At 32.7% G+C, this 19,027-nt stretch overlaps 1 protein-coding gene across 1 annotated transcript; it reads right to left on the minus strand.

Annotated features, from left to right (window-relative positions):
- Positions 1–15,228: 15,228 nt before the first annotated feature.
- Positions 15,229–17,363, minus strand: LOC18009978 (protein DETOXIFICATION 48). The gene is made up of 2 exons (XM_006392140.2): positions 17,158–17,363; positions 15,229–16,808 (listed from the first exon to the last, which is right to left on the minus strand). The coding sequence occupies exons 1-2, from the start codon at positions 17,314–17,316 to the stop codon at positions 15,384–15,386; spliced, it is 1,584 nt and encodes a 527-aa protein (XP_006392202.1). The 5' UTR covers positions 17,317–17,363; the 3' UTR covers positions 15,229–15,383.
- Between the last annotated feature and the right edge of the window lie 1,664 nt (positions 17,364–19,027).

Genomic DNA, 19,027 nt, shown 5'->3' on the forward strand with positions numbered 1-19,027 from the left:
GTTCACCCCTGATTGAAGGCCTTCTCACCGTCTGATCCAGCTCAAATTTGGAGATCTTAAAGATGGAAGTATCAGCTTTCCAGCACACTTTACAGCTTGGCAATCCAACGGTTTAATCAAAAGATACGCGAAGAGCAAGATGTCCCGTAAACCAGCCGGCAAGCATTTCCACCCGTGGCCAACAAGCAATTTCCCGCGGTCAGAAGCATCGCGACCGCGGCCAGCCATCCATTTCCCGCGGTCACGGCCATCCTGACCACGGCCAGCCAACTCCAAGCCTGAAGGCCCATTTCTGAAGCCCACAATGATTCTCTCATTTGGAGAAACCCTAAGTGACGCCCATAGATGTCTTGAGTACTATAAATACATGTTTTAGGAACACTAATCGATCATCATCTATCATTACCTCATATTTTTCTTATTTTTTTTACTTTAGCTTTTAGGGAGAGAGAGATTTGTCTCTTGAACCCTTGTTCTTTCTTTTTCAATTTCGGTTTCTATTCTACTTATTAATACTATGTTTTTGATTTCGTTCATCATGTCTGAGTAGTTTTATTTTTTGGATTAAGGGATTTTCGATGGGGATTTATATGTTCGATGAGGATTCCATGAGCTTTTGAGCCGAATCTTAGAACTTTTTTTTCTGAATTCGTTTTTACTGCATGAGAGTAGCGTCATGAACTACAATCTGATCCAAATGCTTGGTGACACGAAAGTGTTCATCCGGTATCAGATCTAGTTTGGGAGAGCAAAACAAACATAGGAGTGGAAACCTACCTATATATGGGCGATTTGTGAATGTTGACGAGTCTTAAACATAATGCATCTCTTCTTTTCCACGACCAGAGTGGAAACCTACTGGTCAAGGTTGAGAGAGATAGTTGTCTATGATCAGGACAGTGGCGTATACATACGTCCGTGACTCCAGTTCGAAAAGTTTAAGTTAAGATCTTATCAATTTTACTCTCTAGCAATGTTTTGAATCGTTCGTACCCCTAAGAAAACTTCCTGAAGCCCAACGCCTTCTTTCCTATAGATTCACACCATTTTTATTTTAAGCTTTAGTTCAATATTCTCATTCCTTTTTAGTTAATTTTCATTTAAGCAATTAGAATATCCGTTTTCTCGTTTTTATTCATTTTCGTTAAGTTTAGTTATTAGGCAATTTAATTCTCGTAATTTCTTCTTAGATTTCGTTTTTACATTTTAAACACACCACCAAAACCCCCCCACAAAACCGTTTAGTTCTAGACTTCCTTACTTTATATTTCTTTTGAAGGCTTTTGCAGGAAAATATCCTCCTTCCCTGTGGATTCGATCCCTAAGTACTACAATCAATCAGCTGTGTACTTGCGGCTATTGATTTCATTTAGGGTAAAACTTGACACCCTCGACACACACGACAGCACACATCAGTGCCAAATATAGAAAGTTCATCTTTTGATCGGTTTGGTGTCTCTCGGGTTAGCTGCCGGTTTGTTAGCTGCTCTAAATCGATATGGGCCATGCCTGAATTGTTCTTGGATATCCTTGATGGGTCATTAAAGTGAACCAAGTCGAGTCTTGGCTTTGTTCTTTGTGGTTGGGCCGAAATCCTTCAAAATATGACCATATGTCTTTATCGGGCCATTTGAATGATTGTGGGGTTATGGGCTTGTTTGTGCTAGTACTCTTTGAACCTCCATGGTTATGGTCTGCTGAGAGGCTTGTCAAGATGTGCCATGGTGGCTCAAGGTTGGGATTCTTCATCTTGGACTTGTGGACTTTGTCTTTTGGTTTGATGACCGCATCAGGTATAGATTGCAATGACTTGTTTAAATGTACAACGATATTCTCCATGGAAACATCACAGAAAAAAAAAGAAACACAGAGAAAGAAAAAACAAGATTTGTCTTTAAGAGTCCCACAAAACCTAATTAAAACCTGATTGTTTTGTGCTCCTGAGTAACTAAGTATTTTAAATCTTAGTTAGTGAAACGGAAGGACAAATACAAGAGTTGCTTCGCATTTCTTCCCACGTAAATTTCACGAGCTACTGAGTGCACATTATTGATCCAGACTCGTAGACCATCAGCCATTATAAGAACAGACGACTCAGTGATTTCAAGATTAGGAAGCTGAGGCATAAGTCTATGTCTATAGTCAAGAAAAAAGAGGAAACGTGAAAAATTCTTTAATCTACATTCAAGAGCACAAGCTAAATCAAGATGAAGATATAATATAACCCATTGAAAAGTGTAACGACGCAGCGGAAGAGTGTAACTACGAAAAGTAGCTTAATATTACCAACAACTCGTAGAGGATCCAAAACAGAGTAGAAGTAACCCTCCGCGACTTTAAAACAAAATCATTGAAACAGAAGTTTGTGGTCGAATATACCGATATGGATAGTGAAATTCCTCCCAGTTTATTTTATCGTCGGGAAATCGTCATGGAAGTCGACGCGGATAGGAAGAAGAGATGACAAAAAAGAGAGGAAAGAGAGATAGGTTAGGGTTTTGTCTTTGCTAAAAAGATTAGAAAGAGATTAGGGAATGTATTTATAGCTAAAATTTAGTTTAGATGGGTTGAGCTTAATAGACTTTTAAAAAGGATTAAAAAAAAAATTATTAAAAAGAAATATAAAAAGAATTGTTTAATCAAATTATACAACCAACATTTGGATAACCGAATGTCGTGTTGTTACAATCTTCCCCTCTTACACAGGATTCGTCCCCGAATCCTACGAGAGAAGTTCCTAGAAAGAAATTCGAAAGGCTAAAAGACCAAGGTAAATAAAAGCACACGAGACAAGAGGGAGCTTGGTCGCAGAAGGAGAATGAATCAGAATTGGGAATCATAAATGAAATCAGAAATGGAACCATAAGGAACCATGACGCCAAAAATGAAGATGGGGCTCAGATTTTTAGAACACAGAATGATTGACAGAAAAGTGGAAAATAGAAAGTTCAAATAATGATGCAATAAAAACATTTTCAGTAAAAGCCAAAAACCATTTCACTAATGTGACAAGGACAAGTAGAACATTTTCTTTTTGAAAAGGAAAAAAAAATGAAAAGAGCACCAGCATAGAATCTAACAAATTACTAAGATATCTTTCTAACTAATTACTAAGATATCCTAAAAACAATTAGTAATTTAAACAAATAAATATAGAGTTATACTCCTTTGAAAAAAATTTTTTCCAATCAATAACGGAGACTTCGAGCGGATCTTCTTTGGTGATGCAACCTAACAAGATTATGCTGAATAGACCCTCCTGGTCTGGCTCAACCCATACACGGCTAGCTCCTTAAGCTGGAGGAAATAAAAGAAAGGAAAAAGATAGAAAAAGCATCTATTAGATCAGCGTCTAAGTTGTTGTTGTTCTAAATTTGAAAACATTTTAAAACTTTTTAATAAAAATGTTTTCACAAAAATTTTTTTTTTGTAAAACATGAGCGCAACCTCCTAAGACAGAGTTAGGAGATTTCTCTGGGCTCTGGTACCAAGTTGTACTATCCCTATCCCGGGCTTTCTTGAGAGGAAGGGAAATAGGGACTGTTAGGTCGGTAGTCAAACCTCATTCGGTAAGACACCCGGTTTGCCCCTTGCTGAGCGTTTCAGGATCGAAAACGCCCAGGTAACAATCAACAACATAGGCATAGCTGATCTACCTATACCTGAAAATGAAATAGGAAAAAGGAAGGGTGAGTAATGGGAATTACTCAGTGAGAATTGGCCTTTAGGAGACCCATAACACCATCATAACAGACAGGAATGTTTATAAGAAGTCTAATCCTAAAACAAGCCCAAACCACAAGCTATAATAATAGAGGAATAACAGCTATCTTAACAAGCAATCCACAGAACACAGAATTCCCTACAGTCAACTATCAAGTACCCGAGATGACCCGTGATCACACAAATAAGCTGCAGTCACTCGGACAAATATTCAGCCAGGTCACAAAGACAAGTTGTGGTCACACAGAACGAAATATCCAGCCATGTCACACAGACAGGCTATGCTAGGTCACACAAACAGTCTACATTTGCCAGGTCACAAAGACAGGCGCCAGGTCACATAGACAAGTCTGGTGGATCGTTACTCCACCAACGATGGCTGCTGAAGGTCACACAGACATCAGAACAGCCAAAAAAAACACTGACCCATCCTTCCATGGGCCAGGAACCTAGCAAGTTCAACTACCTCACACAATAGGATCACTCAACAAACAATACTCCCTTTTATTATTAATCCTTTTTTTTATTAAAATGCACATTGCATGGTGAGTGTAACATAATCCTAAAGAATAGCAGGTCATAAAAAAAGGTGTTTATTTTAGGGTTCCATAAACCGAGATCCATATTCAGATTAGTTGTCTATCATTCCACCAGCAACTAGCAATCATCAACAATCAAGCAACATGGATCCAGGTCCTAACAATTTTATAAATCCTAACAAGCAGATCTAAGCATTGGTTTAAGAAAAGACTAACTATAAATAAACATGTATGAAAGAGGGGGTGAAGCGGGAAGTACTCACAGATGCCTTTATGAAAGAAGATACACTTTTTCCTTCTCTTTGGGTAGATCTGACACCCGGCACGAAAACGGCAATATCTCCTAACTCAGATCTTCGATCAGGACGAAATTGATCTCCTTAGAAAGCTGACAATCCGTCTTCAATTTGATAGGTAGATAGTCGTGTGGCTCCTCACAGATCGCCGGGAAATAGTCATGGAAGTCGACGGCAGATAGGAAGAAGAAGATGACGAAAAAGAGAGGAAAGAGAGAGAAGCTAGGGTTTTGTCTTTGCTAAAAAGATTAAAAAGATATTAGAAGATATATTTATAGCTATGGTTTAATTTAGATGGATTGGGCTTAATAGACTTTTAAAAGGGATTAAAAAAAAATTATTAAAAAGAAATAAGAAAAGAATAGTTTAATCAATTTAAACGAAATTAGGAATTGGTAACAACCGACATTTGGATTGTTACAATATATATATTTCCTTATATAGAAAAGCTGAGATAACGGAAAAAAACATTGTGTTTTTTTTTTTGTTTTTTTTCGAAATTCACTGTCAATGTAATTTGTATGATGGTAAGCTAATACCAAAAAAACACGATGTTTTCTTACTCATTATAATACCTGACCCAAATATAATGAGTAAGAAAAGAATTTGATATAACATAAATTACACCAATACCTTATATCCAATTATTTTCTTACTCATTATATTTGGGTCAGGTCGATTCTTGCTATCAATCACTCGCTCTTTCGAGGTTTTCTCGCTCGTTCCGAGAAAGTTTGTCTGCTTAGGATAGGGATCTGCCTAATAAAAATCTTGGGCCATACTTTATATATCTTTATGTAGGTTTTAGGTATATATATTATTATCATGTATGGTTCTGCTTTGCACCAATTATTTAGGTTTTGTTGCGTTGATTCAATAATTCTCATTTCTCGTCCCATCCCAATAAAAAAGGAGATGTACGCAATTATTTGAATTCATGTTTGCGTCACACATGCATGTGATATTGCTTCTATAGTTTCCACCACATGTCTTTGTATGTTGTATCTCTACATAAACATATAGCGTCATAAAGATGATTTTTTCCCCCCTGATAAATCGGGAATCTTTAGTCAAAATCCCGACTAATCCTATTGTGGAGTGCCGGATATTCGTACCCATTAAACCTACACTAGTTAATTTGTCAACGCCTTGCGTGCGAGCTATAAATATATATCTATAAAATATATTTTTGTAAATAAATGATTTTAAAAGCATTAATTTTTTTCATTTCTGTTCTAAGTTAGACAAATCCAAAATTTACAAATAAACTTTGATTTGAAATAGTATATAGATAAGAAATCAAAAATCATAATCTGGATATTATAATTAACGATATTTCATTAGACATATATATTTTATTTATTGTTTTTTTTACTTTTTTATTATTTTTTAAAAAATTTTAGTTTATATAATTTTAAAACGGTTTGATTGGACATTCCATTAATTTATAAATAGATTCCAGTTTTTGTTTCTTTTAACATTTTTGTTAGAATTTTTTAAAAAACTTTTTGGTAATATTAAAAATGGTAATCATTAAGTTTTTTGTTTTTTTTAAAAAAATTTTGTTCATTATTTTCTAAATTTCGGTAATATAAAAAAATTGTAACTATTAAGAGATATAGTTTACAAATTTGTTTTTTTATTTTAAAAACGTTTATGTTTTTTTTATAAAAAAAATATTTTTGTTAATTTTATAAATTTCAGTTTTATATAATTTAGAAACAGTTTGATTGACTATAAAATTAAGCATTAAACCATAATAATTTGTCCACGTCTAGCGTGGGCTATATATATCTACCAAGTGTAGTTTTATAAATAAAACATTTTAAAAACGTTAATTATTTTTTAATCTTTGTTCTAAGTTAGACGAATCCAAAATTTACAAATAAGCTTTTGAATTTAACAAAAGGGTAAAAATATCTAGATATAATAATTAATGATATTTCATTAGACATATAGATTTCATTTATTATTTTTTGTTTTACTTTTTTCTTAGATTTTTACTAAATTTTGGTTTTATAAAATTATAGAACCCTATAAACATAAAAAATCGTAAACATTATAATAATTAGCAATATTCTAACACAAATTTCGTTTTTTTTAATGTTTTGAAACGATATTCTAAATTTTATTCCAATTTTTGTTTCTTTTAACATTTTAGTTAGAATTTTTTTTCTAAATTTCAGAAACATAAGAAATAGTAAATTTCTAGTTTTTTGTGTTTTAAAAAAATGTTTTTGTCTATTTTTTTTTAATTTTGGTTTAATATAAATTTAAAAACGCTTTGATTGACTACGGAATTAAGCATTAAACCATAATTTAGACCGGTTTATTTTTTGTGTTTTTAAAAAAATGTTTTTGTTTAATTCTTTTTAAATTTTGGTTTAATATAAATTTAAAAACATTAGAAATGTGGCTTATATTTATACTAAACCATAAGAATCTGATGTCTAGATTTTAGTTAACATTTTAGTTATATTTTTCAATTATTTTGAAGACATTAGAAATGGTAAATTTCTTATTTTTTATAGAAAAATATTTTTGAAGGCATTAGAAATGGTAAATTTCATTTTTTTAATAAAAACGTATTTAGTTTTTTTTCCCTAAATTTTGGTTTAATCTTATTTTAAAAACGGTTTGATTGAGTATGGAATTAAGCATTAAACCATAATAATTTAGACCAGTTTATTTTAAGTTATTTTTGACACGTCATTTGTATCAAATGAGAACCAATAAAAAATGATACGTAATTATAAAATATGACTTAAAGGTCTTTTTCGACCGAAACTCATTCTGGAGCTGACACATAAACGAGAAACGGTGAAACTCGCTGTGAGCGTGACACGTAAGCAAATCATTACACAAATAAGTATATGTAGATAATGGTCAACTATGCTTGAAATTATAATAAAAATCCGAACTTTCCCTTAACCTCATAATGATTTTAACCACTAAACCACAATTAGTTGGTTTATGAGCGACAGTTGTATTTTTATTCGGGGACCAAATATCTAATTAATCTAATTCTAGAACTTTTTGACTAGTCTTATGAGATATTTCTTGCTTGCATATTGTTGTTGCACATTTTGGAAAATAATAGATTGATGGAAATATCGAGAGATGTAGTCGATCTCAAAGGCTCGACAAAACCATGATGAGATTTTCTGCAAAACGTATCGACGTACGAATAGACCTATTCGTGTCCTCTTTCAGAAATCTCAAGTGAAATAGGACCACAATTTTGGTATGTACATAGAGCTTTGACCAGTCAACGTGTAAGCAAGAAAGCTATGTGCGATGGGCCTCTTCTGCAATCTGATCTAAACTAAGAGTGTAACTATAAAATGAGAAAGACATGTTTGAAACCATTTTGATTTTCCATTCCAATGTTTGGAAGAAAAAAAACGGCAAGAATAAACTGAAATTTACGTGGTTCACTAACATTGTATTATCTAGCAAACATTCACGATATTATTACTAGAGGCCAAAATTAGATTGTTAAGAGTATAATGGAGACTAAAGGAATGATAAATTTAACCTAAATCAAACCCTAAACTTAATCATTTTGCAAACCTATATCCAGGAAATAACCGCGGTCCATATAGAGAGACTCTCATGCTATCAACAATTTATATTCAAAGCATATCAACAGATTTGGAGTAATGTTAGCCATGTACATTAACACATATTTTTAACCAGTTAAAGTCCTTTACCTCGAGAAATAGTAGATGTTATAACGGACGTTAAAAGGGAAATGGAGAATATAAAAACTTCAAGATTCGACTCTTCTCAAATATGTTAACGGTCAAGATTCACGTTGGATGGCCTTTGAAATTTGTGATCGTGGCTTGTAAGTAATGTTGTTTGAGAAGTATAATACTTTCTTTTCTAAAAAAATATAAATATCCAGATTTTTATTGATGTTTGATAGGTTGCACGATTGATGTGGTCTTTGACAACTTTGGCATGCCAATAAGACCGTATACTTATGTTGTAATGTACAGTTGATTGGTCAAACATTTTAGACATTCTTTTTTTTATTGTCAACATCTGTCAGACATTCATGAAAGCGAAAACCCATATTATTCCATCTTCTTCTTTATTACATATATTCTTAATGCATGGTTTTTTTTATAATGAACTTTATTTAAGATGCGGAAAAAAATCTCTGTTTATCTAGTTAACCGAATAACCGATGTGGCGATGTCATTAGCCCAACTAGTTAGTGAGGCACTGTTTTAGTGCTGCCAAATCCGAGTTCTAGGCTAAAATATTACGTTACAAAATACAATTCTCTACCACAAAGGTTATCGAAAACTGTTCCCTAACGAAAATTATGAGTCACAAATCCAATAGAAAAAGAGTTGACCAAAACAGTATAAAAATCTTACATACGCACTCCGAGTTGATAAATTTATAAGATTGACAAACATGGGATCTTTTTGAATATATCATTTTCGGATGAATACAAGACAGTAGATCATATTTTGCTATCCACTAATTAGCAAATGTTACACAATTGAGTCTTTGACCAAAAATCAAAGACGTTATCAAAACAAAACAAAAATCAAAGACGTTATCAAAAGCACACCCAATTGGCAAGTATATAGTTAAGGTTTTGGTCCATAATATGAAACTGAGATGAAAGTTTCTTACGTGTTTCTTTGTTATTCTGTAGAAAGTTTGTGGTTGAATGTAGAATGTCATAATGCATTTATCGTGTTTACGCATGTCCAATTTTGTCTAATTAAACATACTCACGCCACTAACATAAACAAAGCGATGTACCATAGTGATTCCAAAAGAAAATAATAATAAAAATACTAATAAAATGCTTTCCTTTTTATAGTGGTTTTATTAGCTCAAAAGGGAAACATAAACCAATTTAATTTAGCCGACCAGAAAAAAGGAAAGAAATTCTCAAATATGCAATGATATTTAATGCTAAAATCTAACCATTTTGTTTGCTTCGAAAATTGATTTTTTTTTCAAGCAGAACAATAAGATTCATAAATCATTTGATCCAAGGTTTATCAAAAAAAAAAAGTTATAGTGGTGTTACTCCCGAATGTTATCAACAAAGTAAGATTTTTAATTACTTGCATAACTCATACTTTTATTTAATATTAACTAAAAAATATTTAAGATTTCCGAAGGAAGTACTAATTGTCCCTTTGTCCTACACTTCTACATGTTCATATTGTAATTTACTTAATGAGAATTTTCTGGTTAGTTTCATTTTGTGCGTGCAACGAATAAAAATTCGCCATTATTACTACATGATAAACATTCTTACGCGGTCTTAAAGGAGTGGCCTTCGTTTCTTATCTTGATAAGTGATAAACTGAATATTGTAATTTACCTTTTGAGCTCTTTTTAATTGACTTTTTATTGTTCTTTAACAAAATACATAAAGTAATAACGAACAATTCAAAGCGAGCAAGAAAAGGTATACCCATTGGTAAGAATTCATCCGGGCGGCAGAGCCAATGAATTATCTTTCATATAAATATTGAATCATATCCTATTTTGGGCCATGCTTATGGCGAGTTAAGGCCGGTTGAGAAAGAAAGCTCATGCAATTCTTTATTTAATTTCAACGAATTATTATTAGAATATGTGAAAGTGTATGAAAAATAATCAAGTTTTATTTGGTAGTTTATCATACATGTCAATAATCCAGAAACTATACCAAACTCAAATAATAAACATATATGTCAATAAAGTTTGATGATGCCGTCAAAAAAAAAAAAACAACTGTGAATCGATATGGTTAAATATTTTCTGGCATTGGACAACGTATTTTCAAAATTACCAAAACAATACCGAGATTTGTTAAACTTATATTATAGAACATCATTTATATATGTATATATATATGTACAACCTCGGCTAATATTGTCAAAAGTTTGAAATTTCATAGCTATATAATTAATCTATAAATTATTATATATCAAATTTATGAAAATTTTAAAATGTATTAGTATTGGAGAGTGTACTATGAGATTTTAGAAGACTATGGTAACAAATTTCTTTGACCAAAAATAAATGTTTGGTAACAAATAATAGCGAAAGGACACAACAAACTTTGTTTAGACGATGCTATATTAAATAATTTAAATGAATCCATTTGTGAAAAATGATATTCATGAATTTAAGGTTATTAACTTCTTACTAATAATTTTGACTACCCTAATCTTGTTTACTGAGTTATATATTCATGTAAAACTAATACATGTTTAGAAATTCTTTAATATGGATATCTTTAATATATATATACCTATAATCAGTAAGCTCAGTTTACCCATGAAAAGTATTTTCTGCCTGAAATATAGTTTATGGATAAACTGAGCTGATTATTGTTTTATATATTTATATTAAAAATATCTATATATACTAAAGAATTTTTAATATGAATATATATATATATATATACAGATATTGTTTAGAGGATTTTCAGTTCTTTTGTGGGCAAGTCTCTTGCAAAACTTAGTAAACATGTGATGGTTTCGAAAAACACGATGAAATAGTGTTTTCCGAAAACTCTCCGACGCTCAAATCAGAAAACAATAAGGAAAAGACCACTAAGTGGCAAATCGGAAAAAGGAAAAAAAAATCAAAGAACGAGTGAAGGAAAGTGGACCGAGAACTCCTGAGAAAGGTGGAGTCTACTCGGGCTTTTAGGTGGTGATTGGCTTTTTGAAGTGGAAAAAGAAGAAGTATAAGAGTTTTTGGGTGAAAATGCTCAACAGTTTAGAAAATGTCATAGAGAGAAAGTGTAGAGATAGTCGGAATGACGACCGAAAATGTAAAAATATCGTGACTTAAAGATCATAAGTATCTAGAAAGATAGTATGAGTTCGTAGATAGCAGAAAAGATTGGATCACCTTCTTCGTTGGAAGGCAAAAAATATTTATACAGTTTTATCTGATCCAGGTTAGTATACCGGATCGATCCTTGGATCGTGAGTCGGGCGGATCGGTTTGTGATCCGACTTGGCTGAATCTAAATCTTGTGTTTGCGTCATGTCTTTGACAGTCTCATCAACTTTCTTTGGCGTGTTCTGCCTGCTGGAGACCGTTCTTTGGCACGTCCCTTTCACCCTCAGCGTATGGTTCAGTTTTGGTGGTTCAGAAGCGGTATGGCATTTACTGAGCTTCTGCTTTTCCTTTGGCTTCTGCAAATGGTCACTGTCACCTGACACATGTAATAATAATGCATTAAATACCAATTTTATGGGTTTGTTAAAGTATGGACAATCAAATCAGACTATGACATATTTTAATTGTCGAATTGAGGGAAATTTAAATAGTATTTTCTGCTTAAAAGATTCATATGTGGCCTGGATCCCTTGATACTAGGACCGGGCTGTCAAGATGGTTTCGTTGGCTGACTTATTTCTCCGGATACCTGTGCGGGTTATACTTTCTTATATTTCGACCTTTTCAAATTACTGAGTTTAGGCATAGGAAATAGAGAATGTAACATCTTTTCCTCTTGACCACTCAAAACATTCTTGTCTCTGACAGCGTGGTCTGTCAGATACGAGGATCCCTGGAATAGGTGGTCTTTCGTGTTGGATATTCTAAATTCAAATGATCAAATTTATCTTCAACATATATTCAGATATATATATATATATAAATTATAGTAAACAATATATTAAAAGTTTGAATATATTTTTTTCTTTAAAGAAATATGGATTGATTAGTTAAAATATATAATATTAAAAAATAAGAAACTAAAAAATAAATAATATTTTATTGTTTTCAATAATAAACAATTAAGAAAATAAATAATTAAGAAACTAAATAATTAAGAAACTAAATAATTATTTTCAATAATATTTTAAAAAACTTATAACATTTCTTATTTCAATTATTTTTTTGTAATTTCTAATGTCATAACATCTTACAAAATAACTTTTTAAATATTAATATAGAGATGAGAAAGCTTTTAACAGCAGTTATTAAATTTTTCAGGTGACAATCATTGATGAGCCTATTCATATATATTGCGTGATTTCATCAAAAAAAAAAATTATATAACTTTTTATAAGTTAACTATTCCGACCCTCTATTCCCAGGTTCGATGATTAACATGTCTCCATAAAAACTATTTTTTACCGTGTGGCCACATGGTTATTTTATATTTCTTGTCTTTTAATTTTCTGAAATTTTTTATCTTTCTACACCTTAATTTAATCACTTTTCTGTGGATTTTCTAACAAGCTAATGAACCTTTATCATATATTTATCATTAATTGATAAATAGCTTTTAAGTAAAATTACAACTACTATATTTTTTTTTCAAAAAAATGAAAAGGTTATACTTCGATAAAGAATACCAAATATTTGATTTAAAATTTAAAGGATGGAAATTTTGTTGGAATGAGATTATTTAATATTTATATATGCATATATATTGGTTTCTTATTTTTTCAAGATAAAAATGAATCAAATATGCGTACATAAATTGCATAATTCTTATATAAAACTTATATAAACTAAAGAATTTGTTGTGCCTGATATACAATATTTTTTTGAGACCCGTCACTAACTTTGGTTCATCGCTCCGCTAAAGGGTTAATGTTTTTTTTTTTCATAAATCTTAAAAGAATGAAAGTTTTGAGTTTCAGCCTACATTGTTTGGACTAAACCGTTGTTAATCAACGTCTAAGGCGTAAATCATTCTTTCCTAAAATAACAAATTAAGATAGATATTTCAAGAATAAAGAAGATGATACATTGGATGATGCTGAAAAAGTTAGTAGACGATAAATTGGATTGTCAAGGTAATATTATTTACCAGAAATCAAGGTAAACACTATATGTCTCCGCGTGGGGGACCCTGCCTGTCTAAGATAGGCTTTACGGCTCTTAGCTTCTTTCTCCTCCAAACTCGAGCTTTACCACACGCGACATTTATAGACTTAGCATCTTTCAATTCGAATTTTATTTGAACACAAATTTGTCTACGATTCGCTTGTCTCTATATATGTAATATGTATTATATACATATGTATGTGATGCTGCATGTGGCTACAGTTGAATGTTTGATCCAAACAAAGACGGTAAGAACATGTGATTGGTGTACCCACTCCATATATCTTTATTGAATACTTATTCTGCATATAGGTGGATATATCACTTTTCGGATTTATGAGGTACAAAATATGTGTCACTAAACCAACATACGTAGCTGTTATGGATAGCATTCCTTCTAGAGAATGTTGAGTCCTTCTGATTTTAAACTTTGCTAGAAATGGATGCTATTGTCAAAGACTGGTTTCAAATGAAAGAAATTATTATTATTATTTTTTTTCTTTTTTTTTTTTTTTAAATGAAAGAAATTATGTGTCAAAGATTTATTTCTTCACTAAAAAATGTCATAAGATCCATGATTAATCTTCACCTCATTGATTTAGGGATAGTTTTCTATATAGTTTAAACTAAATATGTACACCTAATAAAATATAAATTACCCTTTAACAAAACAAATGGTTACAAATGTGCGTATTCTACTTCGACTTTTGTCTTAAAATATTCATCATCTTTGTAATTTCGAAATAGCTAGTTAGCATAGTGTTTTTTTTTAGAACCAAAATGATTGACAGCATAGTGTTTAGCGAAAAAGAAGACAAAAAATGTTACAGAAAAAAAAAAGACAAAAAAAGAAACTATTCACGTGTAAACAAAAACAAAAGGTGGACGTCCAAAACATATAATACAAGTGTCTTTTGTTTCGTCAAAATTCAACATCCAATAAAATTCAAACTTTTTTAGAGATGTCCAATGAATGTCAATGAATTTTTCACCAAGCCAATGAAATTCAATTGAGGCATTACTTCGTTTTCTTTTTTTTGCCGGAAAGAAATATCAAAGGTGATTCATATTGTCGACACGTTGACGCATTATCAATTCCACTCAGTTTTCATTTAGTTTCTTGTCATATTAATGTTTTATTCTTTGGCCATATTACTGTGAAGTTCTTATAAATTCATGTTCTGGTCCCAGCCAAAAAAAAAATGAAAGAAAAAAGGGTATTTTGTGTCAAGGAGAAAAAAAAAGATGCTTTTCTGTGCTCAAAGGAAGCAACCAAAATCAAAGATATGTGAACTCAATTTAAAATTTAAACGTATCGAATCTCAATGGCTTTAAGACAAAGAATATGATAGAGTTTAAAGGTAATTTTTTTCCATTTCTGGCTGCGAATATATTTCCTTTTATGGAACATGGAAGAACCAAAAAGCTCTCAAATAAAAGATTCACATTGCCTGTCCTTAAGAAAAGAACTGATTGTTAAATCACCAAAGTTTCCACAAAAAAAAAAAAAAACTAATCTTTTATGGAAAAAATTCTAGATTTTTACTTTATTCGAAGTTATTCTGATTTGTCCCTCGCTAATAGTGCTGATCGATGCCAACAAATATTAGTATTGTCTTCCTCTAGATTTCAGTGGCTGTATTTAGTTATTAGCTGTAGTGGAGTTTTTTTTTTTTCATTTTAAATTTATTCTTAGTTCAACAAACAATATTATCTTGTCCTAGAAAATGGACAGAGATTAAAATATATAATCAAACCAAAATAAGTTATTACAAACGGAAACAAATATAGTACAAACTGCTAAAGTCAAAGCTAAAGCTATTACATCCATACAAACCATAGATAACACAAACACCAACAAAGCCCACAAACCAAACTCTCGTTATTGAATTAAAAAGTAAAAATTAAGGAGAAATATAAACTCCAAAAAATGATGTTTTGACAAGAACATATGTACGTCAGCGTTGAAGGCAAATGACTCCAAAGAATAGCTATCAATCTAAACCAACATGGTTCTCATTGTATCATCTGTACCAGGTCCAGTCCTGGCGATTGGAAGGAGGGGAGGAGTTTTTCCTGGAGTTTGTGAAGTCAGTTCTTCAGCTCTCTCAGCTTGGACAGCCCAATCTGTTCTCAAGAGTGCACACAACATGAGAGAAGCACATGTTACTTGAGCCGCAAGTAACCCGAGCCAGAGACCTGGAAACCCTAATTTGAATACAAACCCTAATAAAATAGCCACCGGCATGCCCGCAAAGTAAAACGAACCCAAGTTTATGTTGGCACCAAGTGTTGGTCTTGCACAACCTCTCAACACCCCACAACCGGTCGTTTGAGGGCAGTTCCCGAGTTCACATAGACCAGCGATGGGCAATGCAATTGAAGTCAGCTCAAGAATATCTACATCCGTGGTAAACAAGCGCCCCCATTGGTGTCTAACTAGAAAGGTGAACGTCATTGCCATTAGGCCTAAGGCCGTCGCGCAGAAGAGTGAAATGATCATCGATACGCGAGCTTTCGCGGGACGTTTAGCTCCAAGCTCATTGCTAATTCTAGTGGAAACACCGAGGCTGAGAGAGGAAGGAAAGACGTAGACCAAAGCCGTTGTTTGAATCAAGATTCCCATGGATGCAACAGTAGCTCTTGGGTTAGCCAAAAGTCCACACAAAATGATCATGAACTCGTACCACCACCATTCCAAACAAACAGATACACAGGTGGGTATGGCAAGTGAGAGCAAAGACGACCAACCTTTAAGAGCGTCAACAGTAAGTGGGACCCACGTATCACTATGCACGCTTGTGAAATACACAAAAGAAGATAAGAGGACTACAAGGTTGAGATTGGTCAAGACCATAGCTACAGCGACTCCGGCGACTCCCATCTCGAGCTTCACAACTAGGAGAAAGTTCAAAGGAACATGAAGGAGAACAGATACGGCCGTGGAGTAAGTCACGGGCAATGTAATGTTTTGTGTTCGAAGATAAACGCGAAGAGGGTGAAGCAGAGAGAGGAGGAAGAGGTCAGGGATGGCGAAAAGAAGGAACTTTTGAGCAACGGAGGAAATTTCTTCGTCTTGGCCGCACCATAAGAGGATTTGCCTCATGTTAAGCCAAGAGAAAGAGATCGGGACAGAGCAAGAGAGAAGGAGGAGGACGGTTCTTTGAAGGGTTAGTCCTAAAAGCTTCATTTGCCTAGCTCCGTAGGCTTGGCCGCAGATTGGTTCCATCCCCATAGACAAGCCCGAGATGACCGAGTAGCCGGTGATATTGGCAAAGCCGATGGAGAGAGATCCTCCGGCTAACTCAAGCTCCCCGAGGTAGCCGAGGAACAACATCGAGATCATTGCTCTTGAGTACATAAGAAGCCCGGTCATCATCGTCGGCCCAGAAATTCTTCCGATTGCCTTCACTTCCTCTAAGCCCTGCCGCCAATTATCAAGAACAAGAACCGTCAACGTCTATAGATATTTTACCAACCAAAACTTTTGTTCTTTTTTTTTTTTTGATGTTTAGTATTTATTTTATTAATCAAATGAAAACCTTTACAAAAGTTGAAAATAAATACCCAAACCGGGAATAGAGCTTTTTTTTTTGTTTTCGTTTTTGTTTGGTCACAGGAATAGATAATTTTGAAACTTTTCGTTTATATAGATATATCTTATACTATTTATATAATACGTATGGACTAGTTTAACCAAGAATTCGGTTCTTGTGTATATATTTACTTTTTGTTCGATATATATATATATATATATATATATATAAAGTTACCTCGAGAAAAGTTGGCCATCTTTTAAAGTCTAGAGAATCGTTATCGCTGAATTCGGAATAATGAGGATGGTTTGAATCACTGGTTTCGAGTTTTGAGAAATGGGTTTTGTCTTTGGAAGATAATAAGGAAGAAGAAGTAGATGGTTTTAAATTACACATGGTTTTAGAGAAGAGTAAAATGGTTTTGTGCGGAATAGAGATAAAGAGACAATGAGACACAGCCCAGAGCTTTTAAGTCTTTTGGAGGCAAAATGATTTATGCAAATGATAAAAGAAGCAAAGAGGAACTAAAAAAATTTAATGTGGAATTGGTTGGGCTTTTTGGAGGATAGAGCTCTCTATTTATGCTTGCAAAGAATTGATGTCGTCTTGACATGTGGTGTTTTTAACTTGGAAATTATTTTATTTTCTAATCTTTATCGAAGTGGGATTTTTTTGTTTTTCGCTTTGACTTAAAATATCGTGTGTACACCAAGGGAAAATGACACTAGGAATTCCATTATATAAAAAAAGAAGATGAGATAAGGAACTATATATATAACATCGTTACATCGTTCTAGCTTTTGCTTTTAAAAACCGGAAATTCCACATCAAAATATTCTTGTTATTTAAATTGTTTACAATTATCTACCACAGTTAAAATCCTTTGAAATAAAATCGAACTCTAATTCTTCAATCCCAAAATAAAGTCTTTCAACTCCGATAAATTAGTTTATCTTTTTTTTTTTTGAATAATTATTCGTTTTGGCTTTTCTTGCTAAACCATGATCATCATTCATTAACGATATAATTGGTCGAAAGTACCATGTTGATAGACGACAAAAAGAGGATCACGTTATTTATTTTAAAATACACACTATCTTTAACAACAAAAACGCTCGTGCCTACTTCTAACACAACATCTTTTACCTTTTGTCTGGATTAACAGAAAACAAGAAAAAAGTTTGGATTCATCATATTGAAATCTTTCGGTTGTGTCGGTCACAATAGTTCAACTGCTAATATCAGGGTGTTGTTACCTCTTACGATGAGAGGATTTGTCTTTTTTTTGTGTGTGTTTCTTTTACTCATGTAACTAGTTGCTTTTACAATGAGTCTTCTTCTAGATTTTTCTGATAAATAAGATGATTTATTTAAAGCTAAAAAATGAGACATATGTTATAGCCATTGAGCGATTTTTCTGAATTTGATAAAATGATATTAATTAAGTTTTGACTGAGAATACTTCTCTACGATGAAGGTTTGGGAGATTTTGGTAAAGAGGATATTAAAGGATCAGTTTGTTTAAGATTGGGGAAATATATTGAGTTGCTCCATACCCTATCTTATAAGGTATGCTTTCCAAATCCTGTTTCATTCACTATAACTACCATAGATTTAGTTGCGTCTAACATATAAAAAATCTATTCACTTCTAAATTTGGTTCATTTATTCTATTGTCATCTTTCATAAACTGATGTAAAACATCTTTTACATATGAATCGTACCTATGTTTTCTACTGGTAGTATAGATTCTTCTAACCATACAAAATATTCACTACTACTATCAACATTCACTAAATAAATTCATCATAGTCACTTTATAATTTGCCCTTACCCTCGTTGATACAAGGACTTGCACACTTATTTACCTGATAAATAAATTTATTATTATCACAAGTATACGTATGAGATAGACAGAACATTCTACCTACAAGGACTTGCACACTTATATACGCATTTCTTTATTGTGTGGCAAATAGCATGAATTCCTTGAATTCTTTCCCGAACTCATTTGCAAGTAACCGGGTACTTGAATCACAACGATTATTATACATCCATGCTCACTGTCACTTGCTCATTCGCAAGTAACCAGGTACTTGGCGGCATT

This window comes from Eutrema salsugineum, unplaced genomic scaffold (assembly GCF_000478725.1).
Source record: "Eutrema salsugineum unplaced genomic scaffold, Eutsalg1_0 scaffold_8, whole genome shotgun sequence".
Taxonomy (NCBI): Eukaryota; Viridiplantae; Streptophyta; class Magnoliopsida; order Brassicales; family Brassicaceae; genus Eutrema; species Eutrema salsugineum.

What these genes read in the sequence shown, in the direction of transcription:
- LOC18009978 (XM_006392140.2), bottom strand. Translation starts at nt 17,316, where the DNA reads ATGTGTAATTTAAAACCATCTACTTCTTCTTCCTTATTATCTTCCAAA. An exon ending in GATGGCCAACTTTTCTCGAG is followed by an intron (nt 16,809 to 17,157) that starts GTAACTTTATAT and finishes AATTGGCGGCAG; the next exon opens with GGCTTAGAGGAAGTGAAGGC.